The sequence below is a fragment of the Siphateles boraxobius genome, unplaced genomic scaffold, assembly GCF_051911475.1.
Source record: "Siphateles boraxobius isolate OS27281-9 unplaced genomic scaffold, OSU_SipBor_1 18, whole genome shotgun sequence".
Lineage (NCBI taxonomy): Eukaryota > Metazoa > Chordata > Actinopteri > Cypriniformes > Leuciscidae > Siphateles > Siphateles boraxobius.
The window spans coordinates 4,277,239-4,299,637 of record NW_027508788.1 but is presented as its reverse complement, the minus strand read 5'-3'; the positions used below and the strand labels follow the sequence as shown (position 1 = coordinate 4,299,637).

Here is a 22,399-nt window from a genome sequence, read left to right as displayed (position 1 = left end):
CTGAGCGCATGTTTGATCTTCCCACACATCAGGCATAGATGAAATATTCACATAGTGTTCCAACTGCATTAATGGACCTCATCATTTCTCAGCCCTTAAAAGATGTTGCCAAATACTAGCAAAAACCACTTTTTTTCATTTTTCTTCACAGTTTTCATAATTGCAATAGGTTCAGCCTCAACTGTTGGACATTCAACATATGGTGCAGATTTTTAGGCGTTTGGCAGTCACGCCACCTAAAATGAAAATGAAATGTTAACCCTGTGATTGCCATGCTTTAGCCCAGCTGCAGTTCGAAGGAAATCAAGCGATGCGCCCAGTTTGGAGAGCCTGCTTTATTTTTCAGTGAACGCATCAGAGCGTTTGCCAGACACAATCATTAAAATGATATTTCATTTCGTAGGATTGGGATATTGCGCTGTCACGCTATACGGAACTGTGCGAGTCCAACTGATATTGTTGAACTATCACACATTAACCCGCTAAATTGACAATGACATTTCAAAACTATGATTATTAGCATTTGGTGTGTAGTCTGAGGGAGGTCAGGTCTTATTCATACAGCTCTGGAAAGACTCCAGGAATAAGTTCAAATTACATGAATCTCTGTTCAATATCCGCCTCAGTAGGCAGACTGATAGAACATCGGGATTTCTGAATAAAAGTCACGGTGACAGAAGTTTTATTGTAACAGGGTGACTGGGGCTCTGTTTGTCCTGTGCAACACGAGCTTAAACACACTTTATCACTGAAATTCTCCATAAAAATTATCAGCGATGTCTCACATTTTGCGGTTTAAAGACAATATGCGTGTCCCAAAATACCAAAGATGAGTGACTGATCCAACAAAAGTAAAGAATTCATATTCTTTCCATTCTTTTTTCATCACTTGCGGTATTCCTAACAACTCCAGCTATCCTCTATCCCCTAAAAAATGTAATTTTGCACACCACAAACTTTCTTTCGACATCCACTCTAGTTGATTCTTTTGAAATTCTGCCACTAGCACCACGAATAGTCGATCATAAGGGAGGACAAGTGTTGAAATGCTTCAAAAGGTCTCTGATTTTATACAAACATCAACAAAAAAGTATTCCACATAATAAGAAGTAAGGTAAGACATGTGTCCTTTTGAGAGGAACCAGACTTGTTTTTCTGTCCAATAAGCAGGTGATAAAGGGGAAGTTTCATGTCAAGGCCAGATGTCCATCGAGATGCTAGTGTTAGGTAATGACGCAATTCGGCCTTGAAGACGAGAGCTCCCAGACTTCTCACCGCTGAGAGTCCTCCAAAGCTTGCAGGCAGAATCCCTGAGGTTTCTCATCACACACACACACACACACACCATGTGTGACAACACGCCAGCCCACCCAGATATTACCCACAGGAAAACAAAATAATGCATGTGGATGGAATGCTGTGGACGGAGCGCTGAAAATTTTTGGATATGGCAAATAGTTATTCAAGGTATCAAGTTCCTTTCTCTTTTTCAGCAAAACCCAATCAAATCAAGCAAATTGCAAGGAAAATGTGTTATATTTTCAATTTCCTTTCAGAAACTAAAAAAGAAAAGCGTTTGTGTCAAAACACCACAGATCTGTTTGTGTTCCTTCTGTCTGTTCGGTTAAACACTTCTCGACATGTTTGATCCAATTGCATGTTTTTGGATGTCTTCAGATGGTGAAGGAGAGGAACGGGCAGGTGGGCTCCGGGTTTCTACGAACTATCACGCCTCACACATTTTATGCATTATTCCTCACCACGAATGGAAAGGGTTCATGATCCTGACGTAATTTCATCCACCGGGTGAAGAACTTGCCGTCACTATCAAAATCATACAGGCAGCCAAACTTCTCCCATACTGCTTTTTTAATTCAGTTCGTCTGCTTTTGTGTGGCTGTTTACTGTGATTTGGTTACAGTACTTTGTCAAGACTGATGCAAATGCTTCATTTGGTAAAGTTTTCTATATCTAAGCGTAAAGGGGTTTCATTGCTATCAAATCAAAATATATTTATAAAGCACAATAAAAACAACAGTAGTTGACCACTGTGCTGTACAAAACCTTGCTAAAAAATGAATATAAACAATTTAGACCACAATAAAATGAGGAGGAGAGTTTCAAAACACTGAAACGTGATGGATTCTTATACTCTAGGGACAGTTAGGTCAAAATATTTTAAGCTGTAAGACTATTCCACAGTTTTGGCCCAACAACAGAAATGGCACGGTTATCCCTCAACTTTAATCTAGATCTCGGGACCATCAACAATCTTTGCTCAGTAGACCTCCGAGATCTAATGGATGTATATGGATTGCAAAGATCACACAGATATTTAGGAGCCGATCCACTCAGAACTTTAAAAACAAACAGTTCGATTTTAAACTCAATTCTATAACAGACCAGCAGCCAGTGCATAGAGCATAATACAGGAGAGATTTGATCAAATTTCTGGTTGCCAGTCACAAGTTTGGCAGCTGCATTTTGAACCATCTGAAGATGATTTAGATTTGATAAAGCAATTGCTAATCAGTGATGCAAAGACATTTCTGTGTTCATTTTGTTAAACGTGTCATGTTGTGTTCATACACACAAATTGCTTTAACATGCTCACTGTTTCTGCTTAAATGAATACATGATGCTAGCTAACTGCATGATCTGTATTGTCTTGGAATTGTACATTTCTGCAATATGGACATTACTTTGACACCTAAGTCACCTGATAACAGATTACTCTGTAGGGTAAACACATTTTTTGTAAAGTTGCTTTGAAATGATATACAAATAAAGGTGAATTGAATTCAATTGAGAAGCTGAATATTCTGTGTTATGCAACTGTTCTTAATGTAACCCTTTGAATCATAATGTGCTGACTAACTTTAAGGACGATTGGTTACATAAAATCTATTTCGAAATCTTGCAGTTGGTCAACAATCCTTGAATGTCTAGTCTTAAGTCTACAATACATACTGTAGCTGTCAATTCAAATCAGCCCAACTTTCCATAAAGACTAAACCAGAGCTGTCCGTGGTTCTGAAGCGACTGTTGATCATTCAGTGGCAAAGTTTGATTACTCCAGATTCACAGGTCAATGAATAGTTCTGCTCAATTCCCTGTAGGCCACACACTTTAGAAGAGATGAAATAGGAACACAAGATTATTTTATGCTTTCTTTGCTTTAGGACAATGTGATTATATTGAAAGAAGATGAAAAGGTCAATATGTACTTACAACCACTAAGCCTCAGCCGCTATAAAACCTCATGTTTTTCAAGCCTAAAGCAGACCCTCAAAACAGATTGCAGTTGTCTTTAATCAAGTTAATTTGCTGTTTTAGCAAACAATGTTATTGGATAAATGGATTAATGTGGTCGACGGACCGAATAAACACCAACTTTATTAGCAGCATGTTTCCCAAACCCAAGTTACATGACCATTACACATGCTTTAGTTTGGGCAAGAAAGGCCTGTCTGTGAAAGATCTTGAGCTATCTTGCCATCTCAACTGGATACTTTCATGTTTTCAAATCACATTTGACAAGTAATGTTGGTCTTATCCCAGTACAGATGAAAAAAGCAAGAAAAATACTCCACCGCTTAGGTTGTATTAACTTTCATTCAAATGCAGAATATGGCTTCGTATTAATTTGTAAATCCAGTTCTCTGTTCTCCTGAAGGGTCGGAGTTGTCTGGAGTTGGCAGGCACTTGGTCTCTCTGTTTCTTTCACTCACTCGAGCTGAATTGATAAACACATGCTTCATCTCAGCCAAAGCCAAGGCAAATGTTTGACACACCTGCTGAACAGAAATTGGAAACCTCGAGAGATCATAACAGATCCAAATCTCAGTCTGAACTGGCCTTGTGTTTAACACGTGCTGTAAGTGCAGTTTGAAAAGCCACTATATTTAGCACTTTCGCTCTTTTGTGTTAGCTGACATGAGGTTAGCGTGTTTCGGAGACCTGTTGATCACTAATGATAGAAGAGCACCTCTGTTACTGGAACTCCTTGGGCTTGGCTCAATATCACCACATCGAGATCCAAAAATATGCAGTGGTGCCGCTACCCTCGGGGCTGTTAAAATCAGCCCTGTCTATTGCAGCTCTCCAAGCAACCTTTCTGGAATGAAATATTCACAGCTGCTCCTGTGGTTTGGTCAACAAGCCACAGATTCCTTTGGGGAAAGAGTGAAGTTGTGAAGCTGTGAAGGTCACAATATATATTTCAGCTAAAACCAACAAATGGGAATTCCTTCAGCGCTGCACACTGAATATGTATGATGCATCTGAATCAGCTTCTCCCTGCGAGAGCCAAATGACTCTGTGGCTCTTTCATGAGTCAACAGGGGATTACAGACTTATACAACAGGTATTTGTATTTATCTTCCTTGTTTACTTCTTTATTCATGTCTAAATGTAATTTGCTTGCTTGGTAGGAACATCTATATGTAGGCCTACTTGCATAAAATGTGGCCCATTTTCATATATAGGCTACTTTGATGATCATTCACCATTTACATAAATAATGAGAATGGTGAATGTCTTTTAAGTGATAACTATTTGAAATAGTTATTTGGAAAAAAGTAAGTATGAAGTTTGAAAATAAGTAGCTATTCGGGATAAAGGAAACACTTTTGAATAAAGGAAACAATATCTAGTCTGTAGAACTCGTCAAAACTCCGCGAATCACAACCGTATCGGTCGGTGAGAACACTCATTTAAACATCATACACACACCCGAACTTGACTGCACATTACATTGTTGACATAGCCTAAAGTTACTGCTTTCAATCGTAATGCAACGGGCCGATCTTGAGACATAAATTAAGCCTTTGAATAAAAGGGTTGGGCTATTTACACTGTCATGTACAATAAAAGAGCCTACACAGGGCCAGTAAATAGAAATGAACACACACACACACACACACACACACACACACACACACACACACACATACAAAAACATGCCTAGTGCCTACCTTACAACACTTGCGCTCAGGAGTAGAGCGGCTGCGGACTATTTTTTTTAAAAAACAAACATAATCTAACATAATAAATAGTCCTAACACTTTTTAAATAGTCCACTTAAAGAGTTTATTAAATACATTACTAAATGCTTAAAATGAATAAATGTAGATGAACAAAAATTTGCGTTACATTTACAATCCTTTGAACCACTTCCCGTGACCCTGACCAACTCATTCTGGAATCAAAAGATGCATACGTGCGTTGCTGTTTCTGATTCACTAAAAAAAGAGAAGAATATCTGACTAAATGGTCACGTTGTCTGTCTCGCGATATAGTGATTCATTTGCGTGCTGTTGAATAACTATTTTTATTTCGGTGCTTTGTACAAAAGTCTGTTAAGAACCGAACGTCATACTCCTCAAAAAATTAAACCGGGTTTCGGTTCCAATCCGTACAGTGTAATTGCACATGAAACGTTGTTTACGAACCACCTAGAACTTCTAAACAAACGCATAAATTCTCTGAATTGAAATAATGGGAACTGCAAGGGAAAGTTCTGTCAACGTCACCTTTCCCAAGTAAACTCAAAAACGCAAGAGGGGATATGATAAAAGGTGAGATTTGGACCCAAAGTTTTAACTTAGTAATTGCTGGAACTGCTCCTAATGTTTGAAAGGGAGAGAAAGCGTTAGGCCTACAGAAGAGATAATCAGAATCAGGCCAAAATCTACTGCCAATATTTACATACACACCACATGCCCTTCGCATTGCCTCTTTTGAAGTGAGCAGGCTAATAAAGCACAGTTTGATGATTGAAAGTTGTGCTTAAAGTTGAAAATAAGGCAAAAGGACATTGAGGGTGGGTATATGTGGTTTTCGTTAACAGCTGAAATATATAAAAAAGTATGTATGTTTTCAATTCAGACTGTTTGGGCAAAAGTGAACTCAGCTTTAAAAAAAGTCCCTTCCATGACTGATACTAGGACAATAAGTGTGGCAGTGACCGAAGACATTATGTGTTCTGAGTTCTTGAATAATTCTGGAGATGAGCTCATAGTTATCACCGGGATATTTTTCTTTCTTTTGGGAAACAATAGAGTGTTTTTCAATTGTGGGACTGAGAAAATCAAAAAAATATTAACCGAAACTAAGTGCAGCAAATTCATTTTGTTTTACAGATACATTTCACATCTGAAAAGTGAATAAAATAAGAAAATGAGCTTTTCCCACCATCATGGACGCAACTTCTGTTAGGTAAAGAGAAATATATTTATTTATTCATGTGTAACCGATAGAATAGCTTTTTAAAAGAGGAGCATAAATGATAAAAAAATGTCCATTCCATGTTTTTTTGTCTTTGTTTTTCTTTAAATATTACATAAAATAAATAATTTATTCCAAAGCAGTCAGGTAAAGAATGGAGATATCAAATACAGTGGCTTTTGCATGTTAATAATATTAGAGTTCTTTACGCTATGGTGCTAGCTTGACTAAATTCGGATGGTAGGAAGCGGGGTCTCCGTCTCGGCCTCTCAGTCTTGCACCTTGAGCAAGTGCTTCCAGTAAGTGTTTGCATAACTTTCAGTCCACTGAGTCACAGAGTTTGAGAGTCTGCTAGAGTGTTTCGTATGAGTTAGTACAGCATAAATAACTGCATCCAAAGGTCACACACACAAATACACACAAGTAATACACTCTGTGAAAGGTCTTTCAGTTCATTCTGGGAGGTTGCAATGTTCGATTCCTCTCCGTCGGTTTTGGTCCAACCTTTCCTTTGCTAGAAAAGGGTTTGGCATAAAAAATGTCCCATATTTTCCAATAACTGCCAATAACTTAAAAAAATATGTGATAACAGTCTGACTCAGTGAAAAGGTGTTCTCTTAGTTCCTTTACATAGTGCCCTTTTCTCCAAACGGTTCCCTTTTATACTGTCGAAAAATTCCAAGTCTTTCCTCAGTGCAGTTAAATGTTCCCTTTGGTGGGGTTGTAGCTACACGATAGGAATGGGGAGAAAGTGTGTGGCTGTGTTTTTTCTCCGGGTCTTTTTGGCTCTCATCGGCCTCCCGTTGGCGCTCAAGCCCACGAACATGGGCTTCTTCTTGTTCCTCCACTCTGCCGACGCGTAGGTGTTGTACCTGTTCTCCTCGATCCGCTCTATCAGCTTGCAGTCAATGCCAAAATCCCTCTGAAAGAAGAAGAGTGAGTTTAGTGAAAATGTTTCAATTTTGTTGAGATATTTGAAATTTAATCATTTTAATGCAAACCATATCAATAATATTGTCCCACTTGTCAGAAAAAAAATATTTAAATAAAAATAATATAATATTGTATATCATGTATTATGTAAGGGATAATGTACATGCAGCCGGTTGTTATCTGCTTTGCGTCGGGGTCTTCATCACCCTATCGGGGGTTTATTCTGAGATAACAACTGGCTGGATGTACATTATCCCGCTCATTACACGGCTACTTGCCACATAAGTAAATAATTAGACAGGAAATATTGAGTTGAAATATTTGATTAGGTCTTTAAACGCAAAGCTTCCGCAGAGAGAGCAGTTGCTAACGCGACAAGTTCAAACTAGACGGACATCTAAGAGATACGGTATACAGTCATACCACTTATTACACAGCATTTCGACACATAAATAATTATGGAGATAAGAGATATTAATTTCAGATTAAACTGTTTTAAAATCGTACCTGTTTGAATTTTATAATCCAACAGTGTACAAAACAATAGTCACAAAATGTCAGCAGCTGCGTTTGTATGAATTAAGAAAGAGCGACTCCACGATACTGGATGGCATAGTTAGATAACTAGTAAAACTAGAAGTTTTGATATTTTATTAGCTCACCAAATGCAAAACTTCCACGAAGAAAAAACGTTCCTAGTAAGCGTATAGCGCTGCTGACTTAAGTTGTTATCTGGAAATAACATACCGCTGGATGTTGCGATTGACCAATCAGAATCAAGTATTCCACAGAGCCCTGTAATAATATAATATAATATACAATATTGATGCATTAAAATGATAAACCCTTACATATTATGATCAAGAATGTTTTTATACTTTTTTAAAATTATTTTATATTTTATTTTAATATATAATAATAATATAATGCTATAATGATATTTTGGAGTAAGATAAACTGTATCCGCCACCATTTTCACATTCGCTCATCTTAACATCATTAATATTTCTGCCACTGCTTTAAAAAAAAAAAAAAAAAAAAAAAAAAAATATATATATATATATATATATATAGTATTTGATGTGTTATCTTATAGACAAATTATTGTTATATTATTATCAATATAATATTGACAGATTGAAGTTATCAGCCTGTACATAGTAATATTGAACATATTTGTAATACTTTTTTAAAAAAAAACAAATTGTATTATTTGTTTCAGAATGAATATGTGTCATAATGTGAACCTGTGTCCACCACCAATTTGACCTTTACTCATGGTAGCATCATCATAATGATTATTTCCATTCCCCATTTTACCAACCTTTTTCCAAGCGTAAATAGAATAAATGGTGGCGTACGTCACTATATTGATTGATACTTCCACAGTGAGGACAACAGTCCTGAGGTGTAGGCGATTACATTTTAGGAGTTTCCCCTTCCTCTCAGTTGATTTCACTTTTGAGAAAACTATTGGCACTATTTTTCCCTGTTTCAGGTAACATTTGCCATTCACGAGAGCGGATGAATGAAAGGCGATGGGGCTGGAGAGAACTCGGAACAAAGAGGGAGCTGGGGATTGTATGGCTGGGTTGTGAATGGAGTAGAACGCATGCATGGAGCAGTATTGGAGACTACAGTGTAAGGAAGAGGGCCTTCTCATCTTACTTTTTCAAAGATAACAGAACTCTTTTGCTCAAGTCGACTTTTGCCGGGGGATTATTTACAGGCAATGGAGTGGAACTGTCCTTTAAAACAACCCCAGGCTTTTTAAGTGCCCCGAGACATGAGAAATAGAGCAGGCTCTCTGACATCAAAGCCTCTGAGAAGGAGCCGAGGGCTGACGGATCTTTCTGGAAGCTTGTAAAGAGCTGAATTTCTATAAATAGTTTAGAAATTCTGAATGTTGTTTAAAAATTCCCGATAAGAAGGACGACTTCGGTTTGGATGGGATCGTGAGACGTTATCATTATTTGTTGTAGAGTCCAGTCATTAACTATAATTAAAAGAGAAATGAAGAGAAAATGATGCTCACCGCCCCGTAGACCACCCCTTTCTTGTTAATTGCAAGGTAGTAATTGCTTTGAATCCCCTTGATGGCAACAATGCCCACATCCACAGACTTGATTTCGAGTGTACCTACAAAACAAACATAAACATATCATTTACATAACGTCCACATAAAAGCATTGCAGTTTTTAGAGTTTTGGAATTATGCGAATACTGATGGTGCACCTCTGGTATCGCATGGAACATGTAATTGCATACTAACATAGAAAGAAGGAACATTTGTGCTTTGAAAGAACAGGTAACTAATATCAACACTGGAAATAGATCCATCCAAGGCATTACAGAAAATTCCTTCTTAAACTTTACCCACAATCCACCTCATAACCCCAATGCTAGAATCAAAAATTCTCCACCTTCCCAGGCAAAAAGGAGTACTTATCTTCAAAAGCTGAAAAGTCATATTTTGCTGTCTTTGTTGTTATTGTTTTCAGAGCTGAAAGGCATACTGGCAAAGCTTTGCAGCCATTAGGGATCCAAGTTGTGGTAATCATTATGGTTTTGCTTTTTAAAAGGCAATTATATAAACCCATAAAGCCATCACGCTTTAGATGGGATTAGTCCCAGACCAAAGCATGTCCTAGTAGCAAACAGGGCTATATGATCCTATGTTGTTTGTGTATGGGGTTAAAAGAGCTTTTGCCTGCAGCTTCTGGCCTTTGACGAACACGAGTAGTTCAGTTTACCTCGCTGCTTAAGTGAACTCAGTGCTTTTATCTGCAACTATTCAACAAGACATCAAAACCATAACAACAAGCCTCAAAAGCAAGTAAATAAATAAGCAATAATTTAATTTATTATAGAAATGTAAAAAAAATATATATAACACTATAATTATAAAGTAATAAAGTATAAAGTACTGTATATTTATAGTTAATGCATACAGTCGTTTATATTTTGTTGTCTCTACATTGTTAATAGGCTATATGCAAATAGTGAGTTCTTCATTCATTGTCACTGTAATTATCACAATTATAATATTTACTTAGCTGCTATGTAATATCACATTAACATTTGATAATGTTTTTAATGCTTTGTAAACAACCTATTAACCGTAAATAGTTGTTAATAGCTGAAATTATGTCATTAAGTGCTTTAAACCAACCTTTATTGGACATGAATTGCTTCAGTATTAAGTGTATTATTCCTTCAAATGTTTACAATTAACTAGTTGCTTATTACCATGCATATGACTAGGAAACTGGCTGTTTATTAGTTATTATAAAGCACATATTAATGCCTTATTCTGCATGACCATATTCCCTAATCCTACTAAATAATAATAAACAGTAATTAGGAGTTTATTGAGGCAAAAGTCATAGTTTATAGTTAGTTAATATTGAGAATTGGACCCTAATCTAAAGTGTGACCATATATATATATATATATATACACACACGCACGCACGCACGCACGCGCGCGCGCGCGCACACACACACACACACACACACACACACACACACACACACACACACACACACACACACACACACACACACACACACACACACACACACACACACATATATGTGTATATATGTATGGTCACTTAACCTTATCCCCAAAACTAACCAGTGCTGTTAGTATGCAATGTATGCAAATGTAAATAAATGTACGTGTGAAGTGTGTAGAAAAGATATTGTACATTCAAATACTCATGAGATCCTGTTATTAAAATTCATCAGTTGGGGTTAGGGGATAGAATATACAGTTTGTACAGTATAAAAATTAGGGCTGCACAATATATCGTTTTTAGCATTGATATATCTTGATATATCCATATCGGCCCCCATATATATATATATATATATATATTCCTATAGCTCTACAGTTTTCAACTCCAACTTATTTTATTTCCATAAGTTTTTGATCTAAAATTTATATTATATTTCCAGCTTTATTTCAGTTAACCAAACACATGTTAGTCGTTTTAATTTCGGTTTTAGTTTTAAATGAACTGGCCCCAACCTGCAAACAAAATTGCTTTATCCGTCAGTCAGATGATCTATTGCAGCAAAAAGTCAAAATATTGCATATTTCAGAACTATGTAAAACCCCCTGAGTTTTGTGACACAGAGGGATTGAACCCACACCTGTGGATCAGGGACACAAGCGCTGCTACAACAGGAGGATTAAGTGGATCTGAAGGCAGTTCTGCCACATGGGCTCAGGTTGCAGTCACCAAGAGAAGATGTAAGAAGAACTCGTCTCCTATCCTCTCTCCTCCCTCGCCTCAGGTTCATGAACAAGAGCCACAGAATAAAAGGAGGAGGCTCGGAGATGGGATCACAGACTTGGTAGGATTAAGGGGAATAATCCATGATCAAAGAGTAATAGAGTGGACAAAAGCAATGGAACGGCTGCCCAAAATTACACAAGTGCATAAACATTTTGGACGAGAAATCCCAAGCATATAACAAACATCTATTATACAGACACATACATTTGTGTGTACACATGCAGACACAGTGTGAGTGATTTCATGTGTGCAAACAACAAGTCATGTCTACAGTAAATTTGGTGGCTGTTCTTTAAAGCTTTCAATGTCAAAATAAAGCCTGAATCTTCAGGCAGAAAGCACCTGTTTGCTTTCGGCTATTTGATGTGGTTTGTCAAACCAAAACACGCTGATTTTTTTATATTTTTATACAACTACCTCACGCGTTCCAAGAGTGTTTCCCCTGTCTGCATTGAAGCTGAAATGCAGGTCTGCAACAAAGGGCTGGATTTACAAAACCAAAACATCTCTGAGGCATCTAAGCAACAGGTCTCGCTACATGCTTTCTTCTTCCACACCATAAACATTTAAGATCTGCCTCTCTTTCATTTCAGATTTCTGCCAAGTACCAGTTATTTAATGTGATATTTGACCTAAAAGTACAGAGAAACGTTTTAAGGCCAGTGTCTAAAGCGCAGTAAGCTCGCAAGCACATATTATCTAATCAACATTTTTAAGACATTACCAAGAACAACAGCTGTGCGTGCAACAAGTCTGTTACAGTTTTATTTGGCTCATTAAAGTGCGTCTGCGCAGTCATGTAAGAGTTAAAACTCAGCAAACCTCTACAGCAGTGGTTCTCAAACTTAATCAGATGGTGGACCACTTTAACATTACCGGCAGACCACCTAACACCCCAAGTCTGAGGGAAACTTCAAACTACTTAAAAACAACTACCTACGGTTTTAAATGGCATACACATTGTCCTTGGTGTTTAAAATAGCCTATAACTGATAACTAGCAGTTACATTATCAAAGTAGCAGAAGCCCTTTATAACAAATTTAAAATAATATAAAAGTTTTTTTTTTTACTAATGTAATTAATTTAGAATAAATTTTGGTGGTTTTATATATTATATTATATATTTATAATTTTATTATCAGCTAGTCAACTTGCCGGCAAGGCCATTATTATTTTTTATAAAAAAGATTTATTTTTATTTTTATTCCAGCTAAAAAACTGGCCAAACACTTGGAATCCCTCACACAGCACAGTTTGAGAGCCGCTCCTCTACAGACAGCAATTCCTTGACTCATAAGAGCGTGATTACTATTAAACAGGTTTCCTGGCAGACCCAATGTTTTGTTACATCTATATCATGGTGCTCTGGTATTCTGACAAACACGATTTCACCGCCTGCATTATTCAAAGCACTGGCCAAGACATTCTCTTAAAAAAATGTGAGAGAATTTTCTTTCGTGGTGCAACCTAATCCTAAAGTATTCTTGTTTTACTCCCCATTAGGGCTCAGATTACAAAGACTTAAAAGCCTTCGCGTTTTAACAAGCCCGGACCAACCTTACCCATTCTGGCCATGTGTCTGTGACATTACACTGCCCGTGGCCCAACGGTGGTCCAGAGAGTCCCACCCGTAGCCTAGCGTGATCTTCCCTCAGTAGACTTGGCTTCTGCCCCAGGCTCTGTAGGTGGCCCCCCCCCCTTCCAGCTTAACGGCGTTCAGTGTTTTCTTGGCAGAGTGACAAAACTCAGGTTATCGCATCTTGTGGTAATTACAAAAACCCCGCAGCCTCATATTTGTAGACTCGTGCAACCTGCATCCCAACCAAAGCTTGCGAGAGAGTGAAAGAGACCCCCATCCACTTCAAACATGTTTGAAAACAACAATTTTTATCAGGCAGACGGACCTTTCCCTAGCAGCGTCCAGATTGGATCGTTTCCAGACATCAAAATAAGAATCGTACTTGCACTTGGGAACCCTCAACTGTTAGTCAGCTCTCTACACCAGTGCAAAGTCCATATAAGTCAAGTCATATATTACACCAGGGTGCTTAATTGTCCTGGGAACCTTGGACTGCCACGCCTCTGACACGCACGTCTTTTCAATTAACCCCCCTTCTATAGACCGTAAAGGAAAAAGGGTCCCCATTAAAAGGCATCTTTGCAGCTGACCCGTCATTGGCTTCTGATGACAGTGACTTGCACCTTTGATCTGGGCTCTGTGGGCCCCTGGCTCCTGGGCTCGGGGAGATCAGTGGACGGGTCTGGGGGGCCTGTCTCATTATCCTACTCTCCTGGTTCTGCTGAAATAGAGTGACTTTGGATGAACTCTGGCTGGGAGGACTGTGAATGTGTTTGTATGCAGACCTTTTGAAGATTTTACAACCCGATCTTACGGGAAAACGTAACTATGTTACAAGGTGGCGATTTCGCATTAATTTGTATTGTGTGAATCGTACAAAAACAGAAGTTCAAGGAAGCATGAAGGTCAACTCCTCAACTCACCCCTAAACAAACCTGACACTGGGGCGTAAGCAGATCATATGAAAACGTATGAATGAGATCATATGAATTCAAATGAATTAGCCACCAATTCACAAAAACATCAAATAATTACGAATTACCATAAGATATGTTGGATTTTGTCACCTCTGCTCTTGAACTGATGTTCTCGGTCATGTCTATGCATCCTCTGTCATGTTAAAAATTAATTTGATGAACCTTGGATATCTGGACTTTTGTTTGTTTTTAAATGAGCCTTTATGCAGTGCACAAGATAGTTTAAAGAAAGCATATGAGGACTCTGCAGACAGACTCAGAATAACCCGACTTTTTGAGAGCTTACAATCTTTTTGTGATGATCGATGATTTTTTTCCTTCATTTTTTCAGCACCTCATAAACAGGCTTTAGTTGCTGATTTTCCTACTGAAACTTGCTAATAGAGAGGAGAGCAATGCAAACATATTGGCAATCTGTTCTCCCTCTCATCCACCAGTTATCTTCCGAGAACTCATAGCACATAACACCACGGCACATCTGCTACTAAAAACATAAAAGGAACACATTACTTGCCACTGGCCTGTGATTTGATGTGTGAACCAAATACGGATGATGTGTATTTGACTACATGATAACATTGTTTCCCAGGGAAACTGTTTGAATGTACATGTCTTGGTCTGAGCTTAATACACAAGAAATAGTTACGTGAAATTATTTCATGTTACGTAATGGGCCAGTAGTGAAAACAGTAGTGCTGTTTTCCTGCTATAAATCTGCTAAAATGTGACTCATTGAATCTCTAAAGAAGAGAAAGTCAGAAAATGAGTACAATTCTTCTTTCTCTCTTCCAGTTGCATATAGGCTCCATACACTCAGTGGCCCATAATGGGTTGTTTTAAGATTTATTTAAGAGAGGATTGCGATTATATGAACTGAGAGAAATGATATGTTTTCAAATTAATAATGTATATATTTATTATTAATAATTATTTAGTACAAAATGTGTTTGTTTAATTTGTTGCACGGTTAGTTCACCAAAAAATGAAAATTCTGTCAGCATCAAACTTGATAACCTATCTGATTTGTGATTCAGACCCATTTTGTGAACTGGATCAACTGATTCATTGAAAAGATCTGATTCAAAATATTTATTTGTATGTTTGTTTATGATTTTATGACTTTTGTGCTTTTTTGTCACTTTTGCCTCATTCACTTTCATTATCATTATACTGAAACAAGTGGTTAGGATATATCTATATGTATATATATGTATACTGTATATACACACACACGCACACATTATTTATTATATTAATATTTGGGTGAACAATCCATTTAAAACTCTTTTCACATATTCCAGGCCTTCAGAGTATATAAAGTATCATGTTTTTGTTTAACTCTCCAGGCATTTGTTAACCACCATGTAAACTGCTCAACCAATTTTTAATGACAGACAAATCTGTTCAATGTTTGCATTGCCAGGGCAATGAAACACTTTGCGCGCTCACAAGCACATGAAACCATGCATGCACAATCCCCAAACACACACATAAGATAACCAAACACTCAGACGACCTTCTGTGGCTGCAAACAGATTCCAACCTCCTCCTAGCAGACACCCATCTTAATGGGGACCAAAGCAAGACCACTCAAACTTCCTGCTCACTTTTTTGACTGGTCAGATTCATCTCTACTCACACTGTCCCTGGTCTCACATCAGTGCTTTGATGCCCCAACCACCGCCATCTGTTCAAGCACACATCGCTTAGGAATTCCCCTAGGAACTTGTGAGAAGATCTGTTTGAGGAAAACTTCACCCTGCTCTCAGCTATACATTTGTCCAGTATTGTAGCATCTCAAACACTTAACAGATTAATAGGATACTGAAAGACATTGCAAAGTCCTGTTCCCTCAGCCTTTCCTAGCTAAAGGCTTGATAAATATAAAGAGAACAATGGGTATTTGTACAGTAGATATCTCAGTTATCAAGACTCCCTGTACCTGGCTTAAAACATGTTACAGCTCAGTGTTACACCGTAAATTGCTCAATGATCAGTAGTATTGTACAGTGATTGTTTGCTGAAAGTAAAAAATTGTTGTCCCAGCGGTTGGCAAGAGTGCTTTTGGTCACTGTCAGTTGGCAATCAGATAGACCATAGCAGAAAAAAGACAGTGGTGTTTCTCCCCAGCACACCCCTTGGCACAAATGGCACTCTGCTTAAGGTAATGGGGTCAGAGGTTAGGCATACATCTGGTCTTCCACTCCTCCAGGTTGAACTTTCAGCATGGGAAAAATGATTGCATTAACTAGATGAAGATGTTGAGCTGCTACTACAGAATTTACACATGTGCTGTGGATTTTAATGGACTCATCATTTTGAAAACATTTACTTTTATCTATTTACTTTTAAGTTTACACGGTAAAAGTATACAATACAAATTATGGCACAGAAATTTTCAATATCATGGTAAAAAAAAACAATTTAAAATAACTATTTTCTATTTTGATTATAGTTTAAAATGTACAGTAATTTATTCCTGTGATGGCAAATCTGGATTTCCAACATCATCAACAGTCTTTAGTGTCACATGATCCTTCAGAAATCATTCTACTGTGATAAGCTGATTCGGTGCTCAAAAAACATTTCTTATTATTATCATCAATGTTGAAAACATTCGTGTTGCTTAATATATATATATATATTTTAAATCTTACTGACCCCAAACTTTTGAACATTAATATACAGTAGATGGAAGAAACATAATGGAACAGTAGACAACTTATAAGGAAACATGTCAAATTTATCAGCAAGTTTTATTTTTTCTGAGGGCCATGGATCTTGTAGACATGTCTTGTAAAAACAGCTCTGTTATTTATGAATCAGAAAGGAGAAAGTATATGAGGACATCAAGGTCAAAGAGAATGAAACACTGGCACTAACCTTTTGCACATCAGCTCAATCCTCATAAGTCACTTTTATTACTTGTGTGGTTTGGATTTCCCACGGGAGCTATAAACGGGCACCGTAACCACAGAGAGCACATACACACTTCTGAAGAGTGCCATCCATGTGGCCAGGGCTGGCAACATGTAATTTAAATTTACACATTGCATATGTTCATTTTCACCAGCTACATTTAAGCTATGAAGCAGGAGCTGACTGAATATACTGATGTTATGATAAACATACACTCACACATATTTCATATGAAAATGATCACTAACTAGTAAGGCTGCACAATTAATCAATATGTCAAAATGTTTTGTTTGCAACATGCTTTTTGGAGTGTGTGAGCACTATGACCAAATCACAGTTATTTACATTGTGTGCATTAACCAAGCCTTTTAAATTAGTATATAGGCCTATCAGTATAACAGCAAGTATAACTTGTCCTACTCGCACACACTCAGAGTGGGTTTTGAATCAGCGTGCTAACAAGGGCGCTAAAAACGCAGCCACTAGCGTCAGTCGCAAGTGCGCCTCTAGAGGCCAGGGGAGTGATGTTTTACCTGCACAGCTCTTTACGTTACATGAGGATACTTCAGTTCTGATCATGGTGGCAGAATGATGCTGAACAAATATCACCTGATGCTCATACAGAAAGTGGGTAATTTAGTTGTTTTTGTTGTTGGGATTTGCTGGAATCAAATAATAAATAAGAAAATTAATCCAGGGGCCTTTTATAAAAATGCTGTGTAGAAACCCTCCTACATTTGGTCTAAGATAATTTCTCAAATGTACGTATATATATGATACAGAGAAAACGAACTTATGCACAAAAAACCCAAACCTAGCCTACACAAAAAACGTGTACGCCTCGTTTCCAAATGTGAAATCTATTTCTGCATTATAGGCATATACGGCTACAACATGCATAAGCAATGCTTTTATCACTTGTTTCTGCTCCTTTGTCTGTCTGTGTTTTGTCAGTCAATGGTGTCAGTCAAATTCAGTCAATGGTGGGGAAGCGTTATCTCATTAATTACGGAAAACTCTGTCAATGATAGGGAAAGAGTTAACTAGCATCAACTAGGATCCAGTTATCTTGTTACTGTTCCTGATTTTAACATCACACCAGCCTCAGTGAGAGGCCCTATGAAGTCATAACAACAATGCGTGCAACACTACCCAGCAGGCCAGTGTCCCTGCACTCTAGTTTCTGAGAAACACTTGGCAGAATACGCTTATTCATCTTTCTCTCTCATTAAAATGACAAAACAGCTTTTATATGAGGTAAACAGACAGAAGCTGATTGAACGTAGGCGGAAAGACAGGTTATGAGCGTTAACTATCATTTAGCAAACAAGCTATTTCATCCAGTAAGAGGTTTGTTGTTAAGCTGCTTTGTATGCATGTGGCTGAACCTTAACACCTGAATTAAAACTAGCAATTTATATAAATGTTCTATCATGAAGAAAAACAAGAGTACCACTTTGAGCAAAGCTAATGGAGTTTGGCTTGGAAACACCCCATTAGACCAGCAATAATCTGTATTCTTAATTGAGCCCTATTAGATTAAACCGCCCCCAAATGAAGTGAGACATATAATGACCGCTGGCCTGCCCCTTGTTTGATCTGCTGCCCAAGAGCTGACACGATGATTGGAAAGACCCCTGCACTTTAGACCTTAAGATTCAACCAGTAGTTGAACTCCGATCGAACACATCCCCTCAATCAAAGCTGTCAAGGCCTAATGATCCTCATTAACAATTTTCTCCGGCCATGCCAATGCCGCTGAACTACAACACCAGAGGTTTTGCACTTGTGTTGATTCTGACATTTTCTTCAGCACGAGGACCGTGTGATAAACACAAAACAATTACGCAGAGGAACGAGAGGGCAAACAAGATCAAAACAGGAAAAGAAAGATTCAACTCGGGCCTGTCCTTGTGAGAGCTTTTCCATCACAGTGAGATTGTTGTTAGGCTCGCTCAATACACCGAGGACAGCTCCGAGTTCCAGCATGGGGTGCCATTTCCAAAAATGTCTTGGGGGAGACACAATGTGACAAAAGTGATACTGAGCTGATGGATTCTGAAAGAAAATCAAACAATATGGGTGGGATAGGATTTCAAGCTGCACATAGACAGGTCTTTTGTGGACTTGAAAACTAAAGAAGGCTGGACTTGAGAACCTCAAACATGGACAAAGAGACTCTCTGACTGGGAGTTTGAATCTGGGAAATGTAACAATCTATCATACTTAGGCTCTCTGCAAATATTTTTCCACATCAAATATGCAAAACAAATATTGGCCCTCTCATAAAATACGGGCTTTTGATTTACTGCGTGTGTTTACGGTGGTGTAAATGTAAATTTCACATCAAGATGTGACATTTTATATGTGCATTGCTGGTAAATAGACTCTATTAATGTCTCATTAAAACTGTAGAATTTGGTAAACAAAATAGGTAACATCTTATATTCTGTAACTCTGGCTGAAGTTATGCTCATGCAGAAAAAATACTGACCTTCAGTTCATTCGACTATTACTTTCAACAGAATGCAAAGTGTGCTTTTTCATAAACATTGAATGTTGAATTATAAAATATATATATTTTTAAAACGAGTTTGACAGGCACAGATATATTGTGCACAGCCCTTTCCCTCTTCGTAAAGTTTAGCTCTATTCAAACACCGGGCCATCAAACACAAAGATTATTGTCGACATGACATCAGACTATATACAATAGTATGCCGTTCTGTTCATGGGAATATTCTTTTTGTTAACTTGAGAGAAATATTACACCGCAACGGACTGGTTCTTTTTAAAATGCCAGTGGCTCCAACTGGAGTAAAATCATTTGAGGATGTTTTGATGTTTCAAGTGCATGATGATACATAACATAGCAAGCCACTCATTTCTGTCCTTTTTACGGGCATTTGCGGCAACAACAATGGTCTCTGATTACAGAATAAATCAAGCAAACATGCCTGTTGTAAACGCCGCGCACTAACATTGCACTGTGACGCTTTTTTAAAGCAAGGGACACGGGGAGCACTGCTGCTACCTTGTGGGCACCAGAGGCCCTTCGAATTCAATTACAGCGTCTGCAAAAAAACGCAGGGAAAGCAGAGGGATGGAAGAGGTCCAATCTGTTTTGAAGAAATGATCCATTCACCAACAAGTGGTTCCCCTTTGCTATGTCTCCCGCAGACATTCCAGTCCATATCCACACTTCAGCTATATCAGCACTGAAACGAGATGTGAATCCCGACCAGTGTATCTGGCCGGAACATTATTACCAGAATGTTTCATGCCTATGGGTCACTGTGGGAGCTAACGAGGACAGTGCAATTTTCACATGTGGTAAGCGAGTGGCATGAATTTTTGTACAGAGATCACTGGCATAGGTATTAGAAATATATATATATATATATATATATATATATATATATATATATATATATATATATAAAATGTATAATGTAATCTGTTTAATTTAAATAAATAGCTGGCAATCAATCAAATAATTATAATTATGTTCAAAAAGATAATCATGTGAATGTTCAACAGCTACAAAACTGGACATCTAACACTCTCCAGCTTTCTGGACAAACTCTTTGATGATAGTTAAAAGCTTTCCAAAACTCTTCAAGCTTGGGCTTGGATTTATTAAGAGACTTTCTGTGCAACACATTTAAGAGGCATTTTGGCTAATTGAAATACCCACAGCCATGTCTTGCGGAGTTCCAGCACACCCTTGTCTAAAAAGCCAAGCAGCACGCACATGGGACCCATATGTCAAAGCTTTTTTTTATTAGTGGCAATGTGTGCACAACCAACTAACGAAAAAGTGCAGTGGGAGTTTTCGAAGTGTGGTGGCCAGGTGCTTATAGCTCTTTGCCGGGTGTCTGGACATGCCACAAACAATGAAATGATATTGAAATTCTTCTGATTATTTAAAGATGATTTATGATTGAACGTGATAACACTTTCAACACAGAAAAAAGTATTAAACCACCTGACATAAGCTTTAAATAAAAAAAAAGCTATTTATTGAAGCAATAAGGGAGTTACTGGAGCACTAATAAAGATAACTGATGTACTGCGTGATGTTCGGGAGTAACTTCCAAAGTTTGGTATATTTTACAGAAAAAAAGCTACCCTGGTATTTTAAAATTGGTTCCAGGAAACTGACTATGAATAAATCTGGGCACTGAAACCTAAGGACCAACATTAGGGCTGACTACCTCTTAGCAACGCATGCGAAGCCCAGCTCCACGCACAGCAGCTCGCGCCCACCAACAACAAGTAAGGTTTATATTATGTGTTGGATGTTTGACTCCGAAATCAAAGGAGGCAGGAAATAAGCAGTGCCATTTCTTCAATGGGACCCACACGTGAAAAGAAAGAGGAGAAAAATGGTCATAACTTACTGTACGGATCATCCTTGCTTTTCGTGCCATTGACTTTTCCGTTCTTATCGATCCTGAGAAAGAACTTCTGGTAGGAGAAGAGTTTCCTCTTGCGCACATCCCCCGTGAGGTGGTTGTAGCTGCGCACATGTCGCCCCACCACGGCAGACGACGAGGAGTTGGCGCCCCTTGGGCCGCGTACGGCCCTGTGGGAGTCATGGCAGGCCACAGGCAAAGCCGAACACAGGAGCAGGAGCAGCAGCGGCAGGGAAAGGCAGGACAGACGGAACCAGGCTGAGGCACCCTTAGTCACTTTCCATTTGCACATTGTCTTGGAGCTCGGAAGACTGGGAAGAGCCTCACAGAAAGGTACATGCTGAAGAGCTGGATGGGAGAAAGGGTGATACCAGGAGGTGCAGCCCCGTGAAACGTCCGTGGCGGTTGCGTCTGCTTTTGCTGCTCAGGCTGGATCCGGTTCCCCTCGTGTCCAGAAGGAATGTGTCAACATCCATAACTCAAAACACCTCCGTGGGGAACTGCTTCACCTCCTCCTGCTCTCCCACGTACAATCCACTGAAGAACCCCTGTCGGACGGGGGAAAACAAGGACAGCAAGATTCAACGAAAATGTTCTGGAGAAGAATGGCAAAACGACCCGAATGCAACAGGCCAGCGAATCTGTTCTTGATGAAATGAGAGGAATCCACAGTAGGAAAAAAAGTGTAATCCCTGCTGTGTCCAGCTCTCTCAATGTCCCTCTGATTTAGAGTGTGTTTCCTTTCTGCTCACCACTGAAGTGCTGAGAGGATCCTGAGGTGGAGCAGACTGAGCTCTGACACTCCTCTCACCTTATTTATTTGGTTCAGGGCCCCAGATGTAATCTCTTTAGCTAATAGGGAGACTGTGAAAGTAGTCGGCTTTGAAGATCCGCGTGTGCGCGTGCATGTTTTGCTTGCATGTGTGCGTCAGAATGAGAGGCGACGAGGGGCATTTTTCCTCGCCCCTCTCCTATCTGTCTCACTCTGTTTCTCCCAATTGCCTCACCCACTCTCAGTGTCTCCCTCTCTCTTACTGC

At 38.6% G+C, this 22,399-nt stretch overlaps 1 protein-coding gene across 1 annotated transcript; it reads right to left on the bottom strand.

Annotated features, from left to right (window-relative positions):
• Positions 1 to 6,213: 6,213 nt before the first annotated feature.
• On the bottom strand, positions 6,214 to 22,394 carry fgf10a (fibroblast growth factor 10a). The gene is made up of 3 exons (XM_077232867.1): positions 21,347 to 22,394; positions 9,197 to 9,300; positions 6,214 to 7,150 (listed from the first exon to the last, which is right to left on the bottom strand). Exons 1-3 carry the CDS (start codon positions 21,651 to 21,653, stop codon positions 6,956 to 6,958), a joined length of 606 nt encoding a protein of 201 aa, XP_077088982.1. The 5' UTR covers positions 21,654 to 22,394; the 3' UTR covers positions 6,214 to 6,955.
• Positions 22,395 to 22,399: the final 5 nt, after the last annotated feature.

Excerpts from the sequence above, each read along its gene's own strand:
- fgf10a (XM_077232867.1), bottom strand. The coding sequence starts at position 21,653 with ATGTGCAAATGGAAAGTGACTAAGGGTGCCTCAGCCTGGTTCCGTCTG. Across the intron at positions 9,301-21,346 it reads AAGCAAGGATGATCCGTACA|GTACACTCGAAATCAAGTCT; the intron begins GTAAGTTATGAC and ends TTTGTTTTGTAG. Across the intron at positions 7,151-9,196 it reads AAGGGGTGGTCTACGGGGCG|AGGGATTTTGGCATTGACTG; the intron begins GTGAGCATCATT and ends TTCTTCTTTCAG.